The sequence below is a fragment of the Prionailurus viverrinus genome, chromosome C1 (assembly GCF_022837055.1).
Source record: "Prionailurus viverrinus isolate Anna chromosome C1, UM_Priviv_1.0, whole genome shotgun sequence".
Lineage (NCBI taxonomy): Eukaryota > Metazoa > Chordata > Mammalia > Carnivora > Felidae > Prionailurus > Prionailurus viverrinus.
Genome location: NC_062568.1, coordinates 135184349 through 135205372, shown reverse-complemented (window position 1 = coordinate 135205372; position 21024 = coordinate 135184349). Strand labels below are relative to the sequence as shown.

General features: G+C 34.9%; 1 protein-coding gene across 10 annotated transcripts in view; it reads left to right on the top strand.

Annotated features, from left to right (window-relative positions):
- Positions 1-21024, top strand: part of CCDC18 (coiled-coil domain containing 18) — a 123641-nt gene that overhangs the window by 44530 nt on the left and 58087 nt on the right. For 9 of the 10 annotated variants that reach the window (XM_047870237.1, XM_047870233.1, XM_047870241.1 and 6 more), the window contains 5 exons: positions 6885-7019; positions 7184-7261; positions 11693-11809; positions 17471-17638; positions 19443-19585. In XM_047870237.1, the coding sequence (XP_047726193.1) occupies positions 6885-7019; positions 7184-7261; positions 11693-11809; positions 17471-17638; positions 19443-19585 (641 nt within the window). The remainder of the gene's footprint in view (positions 1-6884; positions 7020-7183; positions 7262-11692; positions 11810-17470; positions 17639-19442; positions 19586-21024) is intronic. The other variant, XM_047870238.1, reaches the window with a different exon arrangement.

Below are 21024 nucleotides of genomic sequence, written 5' to 3'. Positions count from 1 at the left end.
TTTCCTTTATAAGAATAATATTCTATTGTATGTATATACCACATTTTGCTTATCCATTTATCTGTCAATGGATGCTGATTGCTATGGCCAGAATTTCTAGTACTGTGTTGAATAGAAGTGAGAGGGGGCAGGGTGCCTGGGTGGCTCAGTTGGTTAAGTGTCAGACTTCGGTTCAGATCACAACCTCATGGTTTGTGAGTTTGAGCCCTGTGTCGGGCTCTGTGCTTACAACTCAGAGCCTAGAGCCTGCTTCAGATTCTGTGTCTCTCCTTTTGCAGCTCCCATGCTCATGTTCTGTATCTCAATATTAAATAAATGTTAAAAAAAAATAAAAACAAAAAAACAAAAACGAAGTGAGAGGGGACATCCTTGTTTTTTTCCTGATCTTAGAGGAAAAGCTTTCAGTCTTTCACCAATTGAGTAGGATGTTAGCTGTGGGTTTTCCTTTTTCTTTTTTTAGTGTTTGTTTATTTTTGAGAGAGAGAGAGAGAGACTGGGGGGGGGGCGTGCAAGAGTGGGGGAGGGGCAGAGAGAGAGAAACAGAGACACAGAATCCAAAGCAGGCTTCAGGCTCTTAGCTGTCGTCACAGAGCCCCACGCAGGGCTCCAACTCACGACCTATGATATCATGACCTGAGCAGAAGTCAGACACTTAACTGACTGAACCACCCAGGTGCCCCGCTGTGGGTTTTCCATAAATGGCTTTTATTATATTAAGGTAGCTTTCTTTTATTCCTAGTTTGTTGAATGTTTTTCTCATGAAAGGGTTTTGAGTTTTGTCAACTTTTTCCTGCATCAATTGAGATGATCATGTGTGGGTTTTTTTCCTTCATTTTTTTGATATGGTACATTACATTGATTGATTTTTTAAAATGTTTATTTATTTATTCTCAGAGAGAGAGAAAGAGAGCAATGAACAGGGCAGGGGCAGAGAGAGAGAGAGAATCCTGAGCAGCCCTCGTGCTGTCTTCTGCACAGAGTCTGACGTGGGGCTTGATCTTATGAACCTGAGCCAAAATCCAGTTGGACGCCCAACCAACTGAGCCACCCAGGTGCCCCTGTTGATTGATTTGTGTATGTTGAACCATGCTTGCATTCCAGGAATAAATCCCACTTGATCATAGTGTGTACCCCTTTTACTACACTGCTGAATTTGGATTATTAGTATTATGTTGATTTTGGCATTATCAGGAATATTGGTCTGTAGTTTTCCTTTAGTGTCTTTGTCTGGTTTTGGTATCAGGTTAAAACTGGTATCAGAATTAGTTAAGGAATGTTCTCTCTTCCTTAATTTTTTTGGAAGAGTTTGAGAAAGATTGGTATTCTTTAAATTTTCACTGGTGAAATAATTCATTGAAACTATCAGGTTCAGGGCTTTTCTTTGTTGGGAGATTTTTGATTACTGATTTAACCTCTTTACCAGGTATAGATCATCCAGATTATCTATTTTTGCATGGTGTAGTCTTTGTAGGTTTTGTATTTCTAGGAATTTGTCCATTTCATCTAGATTATTCTATTTGTGGGCATACAATTATTCATAATACTCTCTTATGATCTTTTTTTCTTTCTGTATAATTGGCAGTAACATCCCCACTTTCGTTTCTGATTTTGGTAATTTGGACTCTCTGTTTTTTAATCTACTCAGCTAAAGATTTGTCAATTTTGTTTATTTTTCCCAAGAACCAACTTTTTGTTTTGATATTCTTTATTCTTTTTCTGTTCTCCATTTTGTTGATCTTTACTGTAATCTTTATTATTTCCTTCCTTCAAGTAGCTTTGGGTTTAAGTTTATTCTTTTTCTGATTCCTTATGTTTTGAAGTTAAGTTATTGACTTGAAATCTTTTTTGATTTTTAATGTAAACATTTATAGCTATAAATTTACCCATTAGCACCGCTTTTGCTGGGTCTCTTAAGTTTTGGCAAGTTGTGTTTTTGTTTTCATTTGTCTCCTAAGTGTCTTCTAATTTCTCTTGTGAATTCTTTGATTCATTCATTGTTTAAAAATCTGTTTAATCAATGCCACAATTTTGTGACTTTTTAAATTTTCCTTTTATTATTCACTTCTAATTTCATCTGGTTGTGGGTTGGAGAATATACTTTGTATGATATCTGTCCTTTTAAATTTGTTGAGACTTCAATTTGTGGCCTAACATGGTCTATCCTGCAAAATGTCCCCTGCACACTTGAGGAGAATGTATATTCTGGTTTGGGGTAGAGTGTTCTGTATATGTCTATTAGATCTAGTTTATTGTGTTAAATCCTCTGTTTCCTGATTAATGTTCTGTTTGGTCTTCTATTATTGTGAGTGGGGTATTGAAGTCCAACTATTTTTTTAGAACTCTGTTTTTCCCTTCAATTCTGTCCATTTTTGCCTCATATATTTTAATGATCTGTCATTACATGAGTGAATTTTATAGTTGTTATATCTCACTACTCTTTTGAATCTTTTAGTAATATGTAATGTCTTTCTTTGTCTCTTATAACCTTTTCTGATTTAAAGTCTATTTTGTCTGATATTTGTGTAGGTACTCCTGCTCTCTTTTATTATTTGCATGGAGTATCTTTTTCCATCCTTTCACTTCTAACATGTTTGCATCTTTGGATCTTAAGTGATTCTCTTGTAGACAGCATATACAGTTGACTCTTGAACAACATGAGTTTGAACTGCATGGATCCATTTATTTGTGGATTTTTTTATAGCAGTACTGTAAATGTATTTCACTTCCTTATGATTTTTTTAATAACATTTTTACCTGGCTTACTTTAGAATACATGTAACATGTAAGATACATGTAAGATACATGTAACACACAAAATATGTGTTAATCAACTGTTTACGTTATTGGTAAGGCTTTGATTAACAGTAGGCTATTAGTAGTTACATTTTTATGGAGTCAAAAGTTACACACAGATTTTTTTTTTTAATGTTTATTTTTGAGATGGAGACAAGAGTGCAAGCAGGGGAGTGGCAGAGAGAGAGGGAGACACAGAATCCGAAACAGGCTCCAGGCTCTGAGCTGCCAGCATGGAGCCCAACGCAGGGCTCGAACTCACAAGCTGTGAGATCATGACCTGAGCAGAAGTTGGACGCTCAACTGACTGAGCCACCCAGTCACCAGAAGTTATACACACATTTTTTACGCACAGGGGAGCAGGCCTCCTAACCCTATATTGTTCAAGGGTCGGCTGTAGTTGGATCATGTGTTATTATCCATTCTGCCAGTCTCTGTCTTTTGATTGGAGAGTTTAATCCATTTACATTTAAAGTAAATACTGATAGGGGGTGTTTTACTTTTGTCATCATGTTATTTGTTTTCTATATGCTTTATAGCTATTTTGTCCTTTCTTTCCTGTATTACTCTATTTTTTTGAATTTAGTTGATATTTTTGTACTGAAATTTTAAAATTCTTTTCTTATTTCCTTTTTTGAATTTTGTATTGCTATTTTTTTGGTGTGGTTGTCATGAGTATTACATTTAACAATCTAAAGTTACATTATTCTAATTTGAATTTATACCAGCCTGACTTAAGTAACATACACAAACTCAGTTCTTTTACAGCTCCATTTTCACCTCTTTCTATTGTTGATGTCACAGAATTACTTCTTTACATATTGTGTACCCTAAAACATAAGCTAATGATTCTTTCAAATGCATTAGTCTTTTAAATTATGTAGAAGAGGGGCGCCTAGGTGGCTCAGTTGGTTAAGCGGCCGACTTCGGCTCAGGTCATGATCTCGCTGTCGGTGAGTTCGAGCCCCACATTGGGCTCTGTGCTGACAGCTCAGAGCCTGGAGCCTGTTTCAGATTCTGTGTCTCCCTCTCTCTGACCCTCCCCCGTTCATGCTCTGTCTCTCTCTGTCTCAAAAATAAATAAACGTTTGGGGCGCCTGGGTGGCGCAGTCGGTTAAGCGTCCGACTTCAGCCAGGTCACGATCTCGCGGTCCGTGAGTTCGAGCCCCGCGTCAGGCTCTGGGCTGATGGCTCAGGGCCTGGAGCCTGTTTCCGATTCTGTGTCTCCCTCTCTCTCTGCCCCTCCCCCGTTCATGCTCTGTCTCTCTCTGTCCCAAAAATAAATAAATGTTGAAAAAAAAAATTTTTAAAAAAAAAATAAATAAACGTTAAAAAAAAAAATTTAAATTATGTAGAAGAGTTCTAATTACAAGTCAAATTTATACTAATACTAGTTTTTACACTAATTTTTTAACCCTTTTTTATAATTTTTTTAAAGCTTATTTCTGAGAGAGAAAGAGTATGAGCTGGGGAGGGGCAGATACAGAGGGAGAGAGAAAGAGAGAGGCTCCGCACTGTCAGCACAGAATTAACACGGGGCTCACACTCACAAACTGTGAGATCATGACTGAGTTGAAAGCAAGAGTCAGATGCTTAATGACTGAGCCACCCAGGCTCATCCCTAATTGTTTTTTTTCTTTAAATATATTAGTCTCTTAAATTCTATAGAAAACAAAAAATGCAATTATAAACCATTGTTGGAGTAATACTAGCTTTTATAATTGCCCATGCAGTTATCTTTATTGAGATTTTTATTTCTCCATATGGCTTTGAATTACTGTCTAGTGTCCTTTCATTTCACTTTGTAGAACTCCCTTGAGCATTTCTGGTGAGGTGTATCTAGTGGTCACAAACTCCCTCAGCATTTATTTCTCTGGGGATGTCTTAATTTCTGCCTCAAAAGGACAGTTTTGCCAGATAATAAGATTCTTGGTGGACATTTTGTTTTTTGTTTTTTGTTTTTTTTTCAATATATCAACATATTGTCTTTGGGCTTCCAAAGTTTCTGATGATATCTGCTTGTAAGGTTATTGTGGATCCTTTATATGTGATTATTCACTTATCTCTTGCTGCTTTCTAGATTCTTTGTCTTTTGAGAGTTTGATTATAATGTGTCTTGGTGTTCCCTTTGAGTTCCTCTTTCTTGGAGTTGAGATTTTTGGATGTTTACATCCATATCTTTCATTAAATTTAGACATTTTCAGTCATTATTTCTTCAAATATTCTTAATTTCCCTTTTTCTCTTTCTTCTCCTCCCATGATCTGTGTTTAGGTCCACTTGATGGTATCCCAACTGGTCCTTTAGGCTCTGTTCACTTTTCTTCCATCTTTATTTGTTCTCCCTCTAATTTGTTGTTTGATTATTTTCATTTGAATGTTTTCACAGTTCCTTGGTTTTTATATTTTGTATTTATCTTTGTTCTGCCATGTTTTCATTATATATGTGTACATGTGTTTATATATATATGTATATATCACATACAGTAATCTCCTATTTTGTCTTCACAAAAGTCTTTTGAAAGTTTGATAACACCAATTATTGATGAAGTTGTGGGAGTGAGAATCTTACATGTTTCTTTTTTTTTTAATTTTTTTAAATGTTTGTGTATTTTTGAGATAGAGGGAGAGACACTGTGTGAGTGGGGGAGGGGCAGAGAGAGAGAAAAAGACAGACAGACAGAATCCGAAGCAGGCTCCAGTCTCTGAACTGTCAGCACAGAGCCCAATGCGGGGCTGGAACTCACTAGCCATGAGATCATGACCTCAGCCAAAGTTGGACACTCAACTGACTGAGCCACCCAGGCACCCCAAGAATCTTATGTATTTCTAATCAAAACATAAATTTAGATGCACTTTGAAGAGAAATATCTAATGAAATTGGAAATGTGGAAAGTCCACTTCTAGGTGGTCTATTCTAAAGAAACTAATACATGTACATAAAGAGACATGTACACAGGATCTTTTGTAACATTGTTGTGATGGTGAAAAATAGAATATCAGACTGTTCTTGAGTAGAAGACAAGCTGTAGTTTGTTGTTACAGTGGAGTACTGTACCATTATAAAAAGCAATGAACTAGGGGTGCCTGGGTGGCTCACTTGGGTAAGCTTTCAACTCTTGATTTCACCTTAGGTCAGGATCTCACGGTTCATGGGATCAGGCCCTACGTCAGGCTCTGCACTGACAGCACGGATTCTGCTTGGGATTCTCTCTCCCTCCCTCTCTGCTTCTCCCAACCTGGTGTGCACACACTTTATCTTTCTCAAAGTAAATAAACTTAAAAAAAAACAACAACAATGAACTAGATCCACATATGCATGCATGGATAAATATCCAGGGATAATTAGCTAAAAATATGGAGTGAAAAAACCAAGTTGCTAAAACTTGCAGAAGTATTGATATTGTTTATGTAAATTTTCAAAACAGAAATACATTACATATTGTTCATAGACCTACATATGTAGGTCTATGTAGTAAAAGCACAAAAAACATGCGTGAGAAACATACCAGAGAGTGATAGACCAATTTCAGTAGTAGAGTTGACCTTCCAATAACATAGGGGTTAGGGGCACCAACCCCCTGCACAGTCAAAAATTTGGATTCAACTTTTGACTCCCACAAAACTTGACTGCTAACAGCCTAATCTTGACCAGAAACCTTACTGAAAACAAAATAGTCAGCTAACTCATATTTTGTAGGTTACAGGTATTGTATAATGTATTCTTACAATCAAGCCAGAGAAAAGAAAATGTTATTAAGAAAATCATAAGGAAGAGGAAAAATGCATTTATAGTCCTATACTGTAAAAAATCCTCATATAAGTCAACCTGTGCAGTTCAAACCTATGTTGGTCAAAGGTCAGTTGTATTGATGAGGGAGGAAATCAGCTGTATTGATGAGGAATAAGACCTGGCCATGTGATTTCATTTCTTCTCTCAAGGGAGAGAAACTGAAGGAAATTCGGCAAAATGCAAAAATCTTTGTAATTTCAGTAGTAATTTAACATATGAATATTGTATTCTTTTCTATATATTTAAAATGTTAATTTTTAAAAAATTATATGAAATTAATAGATCCTGTTTTTACATTTAGCTTGAATCTCAACTAGAGAAAAAAGACCAACAGTTTAAAGAACAAGAAAAGACTATGTCCATTTTGCAGCAAGATATAATATGTAAACAACATCATCTTGAATCACTAGACAGACTCTTGACGGAAAGCAAAGGGGTAAAATAATCTTTGTAAAAGTGTTCTTTAAAAGCTAATACTTTGTTTCTGTAACCTGCCTTTAATTCTAATTAAATCAATTGCTTAACAGCCCAATAGTAATGCTAAAATTAAAATATTTATACATGTACTTATATTTTTGCTACCAATCTGTGTGTTTTCAGGAAATGGAAAAGGAAAACATTAAGAAAGATGAAGCTTTGAGAGCATTACAGAACCAAGTATCTGAAGAAACAATCAAGGCTAGTATGCTAAATTTTTAAACTTTATTCTTTTTTTTTTTTTTTTAATTTTTTTTTTTTCAACGTTTATTTATTTTTGGGACAGAGAGAGACAGAGCATGAACGGGGGAGGGGCAGAGAGAGAGGGAGACACAGAATCGGAAACAGGCTCCAGGCTCCGAACCATCAGCCCAGAGCCTGACGCAGGGCTCGAACTCACGGACCGCGAGATCGTGACCTGGCTGAAGTCGGACGCTCAACCGACTGCGCCACCCAGGCGCCCCTAAACTTTATTCTTAAATGGAGACATTCCTGTAAGCTTTTTTACTTTTCTCTATAAATTGTAAAAATTATTCAGATAAAAATTAGCAGGTGAAGATTTTACCTGACTCAGTGAACTTAGTTTCTGTAAATATATTTTCTTCAGTGTGAATTATGATCTTAATTATTTGATTGTTGGTAATCTGTTTGTGGATTCTCTAACCCCCCCCCCCTTTTTTTGCCTTAAGAAAGATTACTTTTTTAACAGTACTTATTATTAACAGTACTTATTTTAACAGTACTGCTTATTAACATTATCAGTAAAGAATTAACAGAGAAAGTGAAGGGAGATCAATCTACAAGTAGTCCAGTTTTGCTTCTTTTTTACCAGTTCTGCTACAAGATTAATTAGGGGATAAAATTCGAATTTTTAGATAAAATACAGTTTTTGACTAGTCTGTCTTCACGGTTAAAAGCATGGGCTTTGGAGCTAAATTGACTTGATTTTGAATGCTTAGTAGTTGACTTTAACCCTCGCTGGGTTATTAAAGCTCTTTGAACTTTAACTTTTTCATCTGTAAAATATGGATAACAGTATTCTGGAAGAGGGTCACATGTGAAAAGTAAATGAAATGAAGTACATATAATGCTTAGCGTATACTCAGTTATTCAAAGTTTGATAAGTAATTACTATATATTCAGTATTTTTCCTTTGCATTTTTAGTGTTAAAAATAGGTCCAAACATGCTGATGTTATTCTGTCATATATGGCTTGAATATAAAGGATATTTTTAAAATCCAGTGTTATTTTTGACCAGTATTCTGTTTTTAATCCATTTTGTGACCCAGTATGCCCATGTAAACACAATAGTATGTTTATCCATAACTTTCATATAGTATTCTCCAAAACTTGTAACATATAATGCCATATCCATTCATTTCCTCATGTAAAAGTAACCTCTAAGATCATTAACATGAAAAAGTTGTAAGCATGAAATAATTTCATTAAATAAAATCTATATTGCCACTTCTGTTTTTAATAAATGACCTAACACATCTAGCCAATCATCTAGTAATTTATTTCCATGTGTTAATAACCAGATATTAAAATCAATAAGAGAATAAATTATCATATTGGGTTTTATTCCCTTAATAGCTTTAATAGGTTTGATGTTATTCGGGCAAATGTCAAAATGAGGAAAAAATATAGAAGCAATGTTCCTATCACTATACCAAATTTGACATACTGGATATTTGTAGCAACAACAGGATATTTGAAATCTAGTTCTCTTCTTACTGATTATATCATTACTACCTTCCTTTTTTGACTTTTGGCCATGTGCCTGTACATACGTTAATTTGTTCTTTGCATAAAAAATTTTGGATTTTGTTTTTAAAGTAACCAATCGAAGGTTATATTCTTATAATCAGTAAATTCTTGAAAAATGCAATCAATCCAACTGTTAACAAAGGAAATACAAAGATAACTAATGAAATCATAGAATTATGAATTTTCTACCTGTAGTGTAGGAAAGTTATAAGAATCAATTTAAAGTTATATCACCTATGAAAGTATGATTAATGAGAACTAGAAGATTGATGGGAAAATTCTGAATAGGTAACAAGAAACCAATAAATTAAAGCAATTATGTTACCTGCTGTTAAATAAAAAATTGAGAAGGTGCTTATTAGATTTAGGGATTTTGTTTATTTGTTTTCTCTTGATTGCTTTTATATTCCACTCTGGAATTTTTTTTTTTTTCCCAAGGAAAGTCAGAACTGGAAAAAAATAAACAACAAAAAAAGAACTTAGCTGCTTTTGTTTAAGAAAGTTAGACTAGAGGGGCGCCTGGGTGGCTTAGTCGGTTGAGCATCCGACTTCGGCTCAGGTTGTGATCTGGTAGGTTGTGGGTTTGAGCCCCGCGTTTGGCTGTATGCTGTCAGCACAGGGCCTGTTTCAGATCCTCTGTCTCCCTCTTCCACCTTAATATTTAAACTTGCATCTCCTCTGAGCAGAAACTTTCTCCTACATCTGTACAGCACTTTTACATACCAGAGAAAGTAAAAATTAATCAGCAACATCATTCAACACGTAGTCTGTACTGAAAATTTTCTGATTATTTAAAATTGTTCTTTATAGCCTTCTACTCAAAGCATGGTCTATGGACCAGCAGCATCAACATCACCTAGGAATTTGTGAACAGAATTTCATCTGTGCCCCAGACCTCCTGAACAGAATTGGGACTAAGGTGAAGCAAGTGAGTTGCTTCTGGTGCACAACTTAACGAGATGCTTACTCTCAGGGTTATGTAAGTGGAGGGCTGGTGCTTGGCATGACCCTGAGAGTTAGTGCCTCCTTAAATTTTGAACACATGTCTCCTGTCTTACCCTAATCCTGGCCCTTCTACTGAATCTTAATCTGTATTTGAGTAGGGTGCCCAAGTGACTTGTATGCCCATTAAAACCTTGAGAAACACTACTTCAGCTTGTTCTTTTTCTTTTTCCAATCTAGGATTCAATTATAATTACATGTTACGTCTGGCACTTTAGATTTCCTTAAACTCACTTACTCCTTCTATTCTTCCTGATACTGAATCTTCTGAAAAGTGTAGGTCAGCTAGAATACCACGAGTTATATTGTGCTCTTCTATTGCTTCCCATCTGAAAGCACATGTCAGACCACTCCATTATTGGCATTGACAATACTGACATGTTTTTTAAGCTAATTATTGCCAGATCTCACCATGGTAAGGACACATTTTTTTCCTATATAATTAATAAACAAAATGTGCGGTGATTCTTTCAGGCAGTATGAATGTCCTGCTCCTCAACAACCTATAACCAATGTTTTTAACATCTAGTGATAAATCTTGCCAGAATTAGTTTTTACACTGTTAATTATCAGGTATGATATTCTTGCAGAGTCATAGATTTTATTTTTTCTCTGTATATGGGAGATGATACAAGTACCAGTGCTCGTTCTCATGCTTGAGAAAGAAAACTGATAAGTATTTATACCTTTCATAAAACAAATGTTAATTTAAAAATTATTACTAGGGCAACAATTTGTTAACAAGGATAATCTTTCAAAATTATAAACTTTTTAGCTATTAATGGTTATATTCACAGGCTATAGGGACAATCTTCAAAAACTGTCTTTCAAGATTCTCTGTTTAGAAATAAGAGTTGTGAGGATAATTTCATGATGTAGAATAAATAGTATCTGCCAGAAGAGGCATTTTTCTCCTTTTCTTAAGATTATTTTTACACCTTCAAGATGACTTACAAGAACGCTGTTGGCATTAGAGGGGAAAAAAACACTCCTGAGAAGCTCAAAATTACACCAAGAAAGGAGCAAAAGAAGAATCTTATTGACAGATGGGCTGTGGAGCACACGTGCAAATTGTGGCCCTTGAACTAATTTTTGTGAAAAAAAATTATTGAAAGTGGGTTGCTCTTTGCCCATTTGCTCTTTAAGGCAGTGAGTGTAAAGCATCTGCAGCTGTGTCAACGCTTGAACTAAGTTACATTGCTGCCTTTTTGAAAATATTTTCAGATTTAGAGCAAATGCAGCCATCTCCTAAGTTTCTTTTTTTTTCCCTAGCTAACAAAAGCATTTTTATTTCTTAGTGACTTCAGCATATTCAGAATATTCACACCAATGCATTATTAGCACAGTACACCAGTGTATGCTCATTTTACTATTTTTCTTGATCAAAGGGGCTTAAAGAATAGGCTTAAATATTGCTTACCTTTTTAGGTAAATATTTTAGGGTGTTTGGCTTACAGGTTTTTGACAGTTGGCCCCAGTCTGTCTTTCCAATCTAATCTCCCATAAATTGATTCTCTTCATACCCTAACCTACCAACTTCGCACCATTTCCTTTCATTGTCTTGTCTCTGAAAATATTCCCTCTTCCTGGAATGCCCTTCTTTACTTGTTCATGTTCTGTATGTTCTTCAGGATTCTAGTCTCTGGTTTCCTAATTTGTAATGAAAAATTAGTTTTCTACATAAATCTTTTCTGTGATAGCATTTTGTATTCCAAGCTGCACTGTATATTCACTGTTTGAAGCAGTTAGGTAACATGAGGAGATAAATCTGTAAAATATTGAGCACATAATAAACACTCATTAATATTAATATTAGTTGACTTTCCTTTTCCTTTTTTTTTTGCTTTTTTCCTGCTTAGGTCAGACAACTAGATTCAGCACTAGAAATGTGTAAGGAAGAACTTGCCTTGCATTTGAATCAATTGGAAGGAAATAAGGAAAAGTTTGAAAAACAGCTAAAGAAGAAATCTGAAGAGGTAAATTAACATTTTTGTTAAATAGCATATTCTCCAAGTGATTTCTTTTTGAGATATTTTTAAGATTGTTTAAAAGTATGTCTTTATGTAGCTGATGAAAAAATCTTTCCATTAAAATGTAAATCCCAATTTTATATTCTTTATTTATTTATTTATTTATTTATTTTAATGTTTGTTTATTTTGGGGACAGAGAGAGACAGAACATGAATGGGGGAGGGGCAGAAAGAGAGGGAGACACAGAATCGGAAGCAGGCTCCAGGCTCTGAGCCATCAGCCCAGAGCCTGACGCGGGGCTCGAACTCACGGACCGCGAGATTGTGACCTGAGCTGAAGTCGGACACTTAACCCACTGAGCCACCCAGGCGCCCCCAATTTTATATTCTTTATGAAACAAACAATTCACTGCAACACAAAATATGACACCTTAAAATGCTGATTCTTTTATCTATTTTTAGGGAATCATAAGATTAAATTATTATTAATATCACAGATTAACTCTAAAATGATTAACTTTAGAATATTATTTTAGATTTAGAAGTATAAAATTCTTCAAATTTTCTTCCATTTTGATTTTGCTACTTCTGGTTGTCTAAAGGGTTAAGAATTAGGTTTAGAAATTCGACTTTCTCTATTCAGATGAGTTTTTAAGATACTGGATAGATAATTCAAGTTATCTTATTCATCTCTATATCCTCAGTGTCTACCACTTTGCTTTCAACATAATATGTACTCACTAAATGTTTGCTCAAGGGGATAATCTTAGTGAAGAATTCCTTTATTTCTTTGTTAGAATTTATAATACAAATTTAAAATAAGTTATATTTTAAAATATAAATTAAAGATAAGCTTTAAACCTTAAATTCATGTTCATAATCGTCCCCAACAAATTCTCATCAAAGTTGACTAGAATATATTCAGCCAGTTTCAGCCAGAAAAACAGAATCCTTTGTGTATCATTAAAAGAGAATTTTATGCAGAGAATTAGATACATATATCATGGAAGCGGGGAGAAGCAAACAAAGCATGGTAAAGTGACTCAGAGATTATCATAAGAAAGGACCTACTATGGGGCGCCTTGGTGGCTCAGTCAGTTAAGCATTAAGCGTCTGACTTCAGCTTGGGTCATGATCTCACAGTTCATGAGTTCGAGCCCCCGTGTCAGGCTCTGCACTGACAGCCCAGAGCCTGGGGCTTGCTTCAGATTCTGTATCTCCTTCTCTATCTGCCCCTCCCCTGCTCATGCTCATCTCTCTCCCTCCCTCCCTCTTTCTCTCTCCATCTCGCTCTCTAAAATAAATAAACATTTAAAAAAATTAAAAAAGAAAAGAGAAAGGACCTACTACCATCATCAGGAATAGAGGAATATCAGGCAGAAATGGTGGACTATAGTACAGAAGTAGGACTGCCTAGTGAGCTAGGGCCACAAAGAAGGAGTCTGTCTAGTTGAAGCTGAGACTGTAGAGGAAGAGAACTGCTACAGGTCCCTCACATTGGCTAAATGTTTCTATTACCCAGAGGGGAATTTCCTGCAAAACATGGAGCAGAGCAGGGGGAAAGCAGACACAGATCTAAAAACAGGTATATAGTTGACCAGCACTCCACAGTTAGGTGTATCACATAATTATATAAGTTTAGAGGTTAAAAAAGGAAATCTTCATATTTTATATGGTCCTGCCTTCTTCCTTCCATGCCCCTCCATGAAGGCTTTTATGGCATCTTTGACAGACAGGCATGTACTTCTCCACTGCAGTATATGGAATTTGAATTGCCTAAACTATAGATACTTTGACTTCTTAAAATAGAAATGTTATTTTTATTTTACTGTGAACTTCTTTAAAACATTATTTAGACATTTATTCGATAGCCTTCATTATACTTCAGTGTAAATGGACTTGACAGAGATGGAATCTGGAGACAGGCAGTGTTTGTAACAAGGGGATTTGTTGAGCTTTAGACTTTGTGTTCTCAGAAACCGAATCAGTGAGTAGGGTGGATAATAGACATCTAAAATGAACAGAATTATTTTCAAAATGACTGGCAATATAAACCTAGGCTCCAAACTGAATTAGAAATCAGAAGTAGTAAAATATGTACAACTATACTAGGGAATAAGTAAGTAAGTTAGAAAGATTTTCACCTTTTATTGCTGCTGAATTATTACCTCAGTGCACATGAATTGGCTTACTTAGCAGGTTATCGTTCAGTCCTTCTGATAAAAAACATGGAAAAAATCCAATTACTATTTACTTTGTTTTTTTTAAGTACCACCCCATACATTTATTTACTTTTGAGTTATTTGTCTTTAGAGCAAATTTTAATGTCATTCGAGTTAATATTACAGTTAATTACAGTTGTCCTTGAACAACGCAGAGGTTAGAGGCACTGATCCCCCCTCCATGTAGTTGAAGATCCCCATATAACCTTTGACTTCCCAAAAACTTAACTACAAATAGCCTACTGTTGACCAGAAGCCTTACCATAGCATAAACATGGGATTAACACAGATTTTCTATGTTATATGTATTATATACTGTATTCTTACAGTAAAGTAGGATAGAGAAAAGAAAATGTGATTAAGAAAATCATAAGAAAGAGAAAATATATTTGCAGAACTCTACTGTAAAACAGCTGCATAAGTGGACCTATGCAGTTCAAACTCATATTGTTCAAGAGTCAACTGTAATTTATCAGAATTGTGAGATTTTCATCATATATAGCTAGGTTTTAGAAAATTGGATTTGGTTCACAGTACATCCATTCTGTTAATAATAGTGATGTTATAAAGGTGTTTTAATCTTTTAGATCCTTTTAATCAGATTAAATCAGTAATCTTTAAATCACACACTAGCTGAATAATTGAGTGGCTCTAGAGCATATTGAGAAGAAGTTAGCCAGTTGTAAAAACTAAATGTTGATTATCCACCACAGAAAGATAATAAAAATTCCTCTGAGATTTTTGTCTCAGGTATATACTATTTTCCAGATATTGAAGTAAGTACATTTATGATTAAAATAATAGTAATTTGGGGTTCTAAATCATTTTGAAAAGATTTTAATTCCATATTAAAATGCTTTACAAAGTGGTAAAAATATGTGTTGATGCAGAATTACACTGTGAATATGATAGGAGAAAGTAAACACAAAACAGATTAAGTCTAAACATTTTTGCATATAGCATTTCTTCAAATAAAATGAGTTATTTTATTGATATTTTTACTCACATTGATGGACTTAAATTTTGAGGATTTGGCATCATCATATCATATCAGTAACTTTTCTGGGTTATGTTTTATTTATTTTTTTAAATTATCTGTTTTTGAGAGAGAGCGTGAATGGACAAGGGGCAGAGAGAGAGGAAAAGAGGATCTAGAGTGGGGTCTGCATTGACAACAGAGAGCACCACCCAATGGGGGGACTGAACTCACAAACCATGAGATTACGACCTGAGCCTAAGTTGGAAGCTGAACCTACTGAGCCACCCAGGCACCCCTGGGTTATGTTTTATTTTTAAGTAATAATTGTGAGTGTTTTTCCTTTGGATATAGATTAATCTAGATAAAGTTCATTGTAAAGTAGATTTTATAGTATAAATTCTACTTTCTTCTTGCCCCCAGTTATAAAATAGTGAATCCTTTAGGAATACTTGATTCTCCGAATACCATAATGTAGCAGAAAATATAATGAAAAACTATTTCTTACATTTTAAAGTCAAATGGAATTTAAAGGGTAGTACAATAAAATGCCACTTTAAGTTGGGTAGATGCAGGTTGATTTTTGTGAATTGATATTTGTGATAAAACTAACAGATATTCAATATTTTTAATTGAAATTATTTTTCCAGTGGCCAGATTACTGAAATAAATTTTTATTGTTATTATGTGGTATGGCTTTCTTGGCGTTTTGGTTAAGATTTACCTTCTTTTCTTCTGTTTTGTCTTATCTTACCTTTGTCTTATCTTAACATCTTGTCCACTTTTTTCTCTAACCAGAAAAAGAAGTCTAAGACAGGATGTTTTAGAAAAAATACTATTTAAACTTCTCTTGCAGGCAAATCAGTTCTATAGAAAATAAACTACTGCACTAAATGTGATCTGCAGTTTTCTCGGGAGCTAGCAAGTAAAACAAACAGGTGATACTGATACATGTTTGCCCTAAATAAATTATTTTCATACAGACAAAATTAAGTAGATTATCATAAAAAAGAACTATAATAACAGAATAAGAAATTGGTTAGTTGCATAAGGTTCTTCAAGTTTACAGTATCATTAGATAATGAAGAAATGTGACATTTAAGAGTTTCTTATCGTGAACAAAGAATATTTGGCCCCTAAGCCCTTCATCATGCTGCTGAATGTTCAATTGCTGGATAATTAGAAAAAAGGACCAAATCATTGTTTTCCTCCGCTATTTCTTAGAAGTTTAAAATTCCTTTCTTCTGGAATACTTACTGGAAAGATTTTTTTGCTTTAAAGGAATGGTTTTTATTTTCCTTCATGTTAAAAATAGTTTTGGGTAAGCAACAATAAGAAATCTTTTAAAGGTTTACCTACAATCTACTTTCTAATACTTAAGTTTTCAGTTTTCTAGTTACTTGCATGTTTTTCATAATTATGTCAATGAAACGTAATTCTATTTTTTTCACTTAATTTCATTTTGCAAAATATTATATTTGCTACTGTCTTTTAAATTATGATATTAAATGGTTGCATCATTTGAAATCAGATTGATAAATCATCATTTATTAAACCTCTTACTTTTGAGAACAGGTAAGGAATATTATAAAATACATATTAAAATATGCTGTATTATTAGTATGATTTTAAAAATAATCTGGCATATTTATTGGATTTGGATTACTAGGACAAAGCAATTTTTTTTTCCTTTCTTAATAGGTACTTCCAGATAATTTTAAAGGTATCTTTTAAAGCAGTTTTAGGGACCAGCATATTCAAGTCCTAAATATGTGGAGTAAATGAATACAATTTCTTAATTGATACTGTCATTTCCTTGTGTATTTTTTGGAGCATGAATATTTGAGTGCTTTGCTGAGATACCATTTTACAAACAACAGCAGTAGTAGCAACGATAATACAATAAATAAATAGCACCTAACATTTATGCAGGTCTTTTATGGCTATAGTTTATTATCAGTAAGGAGAAAAGATTCATCAGAGTATGGAAAAATCCATACCTTTCTGTGTTCTCTGCCTTCTCTGGGAGGGATCACATAAAACATGTTCCTTTCTGTAGCAGTGAAATATGGTAATATGTGGGCAGTGTTTCTGCCCAGAGAAGCCTGTTTGTGACTTAAAGTTCAGGGTTTTTTTTATGGGGGGCTGGTCACCTAGGACAGTCACAAGTATTAAAATTACGAACTCCCAGGAGGAAAGCATGATTCAGTGCCAGAGCCAAGCAAAACAATCTCATCACTTAGGGAATGTTTCAAAAGCCACATTCTCAGATACCAGCCAAGAGCCGGCTCTATAAGCAGGCCCTTCTAACATCCTCCCATCAGAAAAATGAACCTGCCCTTCCATATAACAAACTTAAATATAATTGTCCCACATGACAAGTGAAGATAATAAGGAACACAGCTTTGACATTATATTGCTTTCTATTTGAAACATGTCATTTTAATGAGAAATGTATATATTTGTTAGGTATACTGTTTACAAAAAGAACTAAAGATAAAAAATCACAGTCTTCAAGAGACTGCTGAGCAGAATGTTATTCTACAGCATACTCTTCAGCAGCAGCAGCAAATGTTACAACAAGAGACAATTAGAAATGGAGAGCTAGAAGACATTCAAACTAAACTTGAAAAACAGGTATATATTATTGGCCAAAATGGTTTTACTTGTATAAAATATAAATTTTAAAAATTGATAATAGCTTTTTTGTTTTATTGGTTGCTATTTACATCAAGGATTTCATAGTATAAGAAATATTCTGTATTAATATTGTAAGATGAATAAAGTTCTATTTCTGTGTATTCTGACCTGCATCTCTAATAGCATAGGCACATTTTTGCCATCCAGAGAACTTAGTTATAATTTAGACTTCTTTATTCAATCTTGTTTTTGGATCAGGACATGTGATCTAAATTTCTAAAAAATCTAAAAATTTCTCTAGTATTTGGAGTAAATTTTCCACTGTATAAAGTATTATCTTTCTACCTTTCATTCATGTTCCACTATGCATAGATTCCATGTTGGATCCTTTCAGATTATTACTCATCTTTAGATTCTTTCTGCTTATGAGTGGGCTATTTAATAAAACAGAGAGTGGGTGGGTTTTCAATGGTTCCCTTTACTTTTTACCTGGCTACTATTTTAATTTTATTCTTGGAACTTGAGTTGGAAGTGTGGATATTAATGACTTAGAATTTGTATTTAGTTATTTGGTGAGAGGTTTTAGAAGAGCTGAGAGGATATTAAAATCATTAGCCAGATATTAATTTGAAGAGCAGTTTTGTAAATGTTCTTTGAAAACATGGAGTAGCTGAAATTAATTAGGGAGAAAATACAGAATGATGGGTGAGAAGATTGACTTAGATAGATCTCTGTGAGATATGGTACATAGAAACCAAAGTAAGTATTTCATGAAATAAGGAATGATAATTGGTGTCGTGGGCCGTTGAAATAAAAAAAAAATGATTTCTTCGGGTTGAGGAATGAATGAGAAATGAGAAGATGATACAGTAAGCATGGGAAACTGAGAAATTGGGCTTTGAAGAGGAGGAAAGAAAGAGCAGTGGTAGTTGGAGGGAGGTAGAGATATGAAGGATAGTTTTTTAAAATAATTTTTAAAAGTTTATTTTTATTTATTTTGAGAGATAGCAAGTGGGGGAAGGACAGAGAGGGAGACAGAATCTGGGCTGTCAGTGCAGAGCCTACCTAGTGTGGGGCTTGAACTCATGAACTGTGAGATCATGACCTGAGTCAAAATCAAGAGTTGAAAGCTTAACTGACTGAGCCACCCAGGTGCCCCTGAAGGATAGGTTTTTTTGTGATGGGAATGTCTTGAACATGTTTAAATGCTAATACAAAGAAGCCCAGAGGAGAGAGCAGAGATAGTCAATAGTATGAGTTCCTGAGAAAGTGGATAGTTTCCTGAGAAAGTGATTCCAGAACACCAGTGAAGCAATTTGAGTTATATAGGAGGAAGAATACCTCCTTCACTGTAGGGGAACGTAAAAAATAATGAATAGAAGCAAATTCAAGTGATAACGTTTGATGGCAGTTGAGAATCTAGAAATCTTTCACTAAATGAGCCAATTTGTGAAGGAGGAAAGCAACATAGTTTGACAAGAGAAGAAACATTTCAAATAGGGATAATGAAAAGAGGAAAATTAACCATTATTTTGTCCAATTCTTATAAATCCTATTTAGTGTTATGATGTGACTACTTCTATAAATATGTAATATGAATGAAATATCTTTAATATACAAAGTTTAGTTTTGCTTTTTTATTTCCAGAACATTATTTCCTGGTGTGTACTTTGAGTTTTATAATACATCTTGAAACTGAATTATAGGCTAGACCACATATTTATATAAATATATATTTTTCTTCCAAAGAATGTTAAGCTGTGACTGAACTTAAAATACTTAATGAAAATTGTTTTACAAGGTATCAAAACTGGAACAAGAGCTTCAAAAACAAAGGGAAAGTTCAGCTGAAAAGTTGAGAAAGATGGAGGAGAAATGTGAAGCAGCCACGCATGAAGCCGATTTGAAAAGGCAAAAAGTCATTGAGCTTACTGGTACTGCCAGGTAAAATGAATATGTTAGTTTTTCTTTCTCTCCCTGTTTCAACATCGGTAGTTATCTGAATTTCAATATCAGATAATGTTCAGTGAAGCTTTTGCTTAAGGATTTAATTTCTTCACAGTCTGTGTTCCTGTAGCATTTTGTTTGTACCTTTATATCCTTCTTTTTTTTTTTTCAACTTTTTTTTTTTTTTTTTTGGGACAGAGAGAGACAGAGCATGAACGGGGGAGGGGCAGAGAGAGAGGGAGACGCAGAATCGGAAACAGGCTCCAGGCTCCGAGCCATCAGCCCAGAGCCTGACGCGGGGCTCGAACTCACGGACCGCGAGATCGTGACCTGGCTGATGTCGGACGCTTAACCGACTGCGCCACCCAGGCGCCCCCCTTTATATCCTTCTTTATGCTTCTTTTGTACCACAGTTTACTATTCTTTATCCTCCTGTTGTATTATAAGTTCCTTAAGGACTGGATAATTTCTGGTTTATTTCAGGGTCATCCCTACAGCAATTAGCATAGTTCAGTACATCTCATAGGCACTCAACAACTGTTGTGTTGTATTAAATTGTGAATACTATTGAAAGTTGTAGGCAAAGATGTACTCACTGAAAACTTTCACAGGATCTAATTGTTTCTGGGACACAGTAAATACAACAGTAGTTCTGAACCTTGACTGAACTTTAAAATTATCTGAGGAGCTTTAAAAAGTACTGATGCCTACGTCTTACCTCTAAGGATTCCGATTTAATTTGGCTGAACCAGGCCTAGGAATCAATAGTTAATTGATTAAGAAAGGGACCCATGAGCTGAAAGCATTCCCCAGCTTCCCCAGACCTCTTCTACTTTGTCAATAAGAGTTTACATAATCAATAATACACTCATAATTAACCTGCCATGCTACCAACAGGACTCAAGAATTAACTTAGCCACTTGAACTAAAACCCCATGTCCCCAGGTTCCCTCTCCCCCACTGACAGAAGTAAAGATCAGGCCTTTGTGCATTGCACAGCAACTTTCTTTTCTTTCTTTCTTTCTTTCTTTCTTTCTTTCTTTCTTTCTTTTTTTTAAATTTTTTTTTTAAATGTTTATTTCTGAGGCAGAAGGAGACAGAGTGAGCAGGGGTGGGGCAGAGAGAGAGGGAGACACAGAATCAGAAGCAGGCTCCAGGCTCCAAGCTGTCAGCACAGAGCCCAACGTGGGGCTCGAACTCACAGACTGTGAGATCATGACCTGAGCTGAAGTCAGACACTCAACCGACTGAGCCACCCAGGCGCCCTGCAACTTCCTTTTCTAGATGTCAACTCTCTCAGCAGGGTCAGGAGAATTGTTCTTTGTTTAAGACTAAGATCACAGTTTCAGACTTTCTTTCTTCCATTGATTGGTGTCTAGCCACAAAATAGCCTCTCCACCAGCATCTACTTGAATAGTTACATCATAACTTTATCC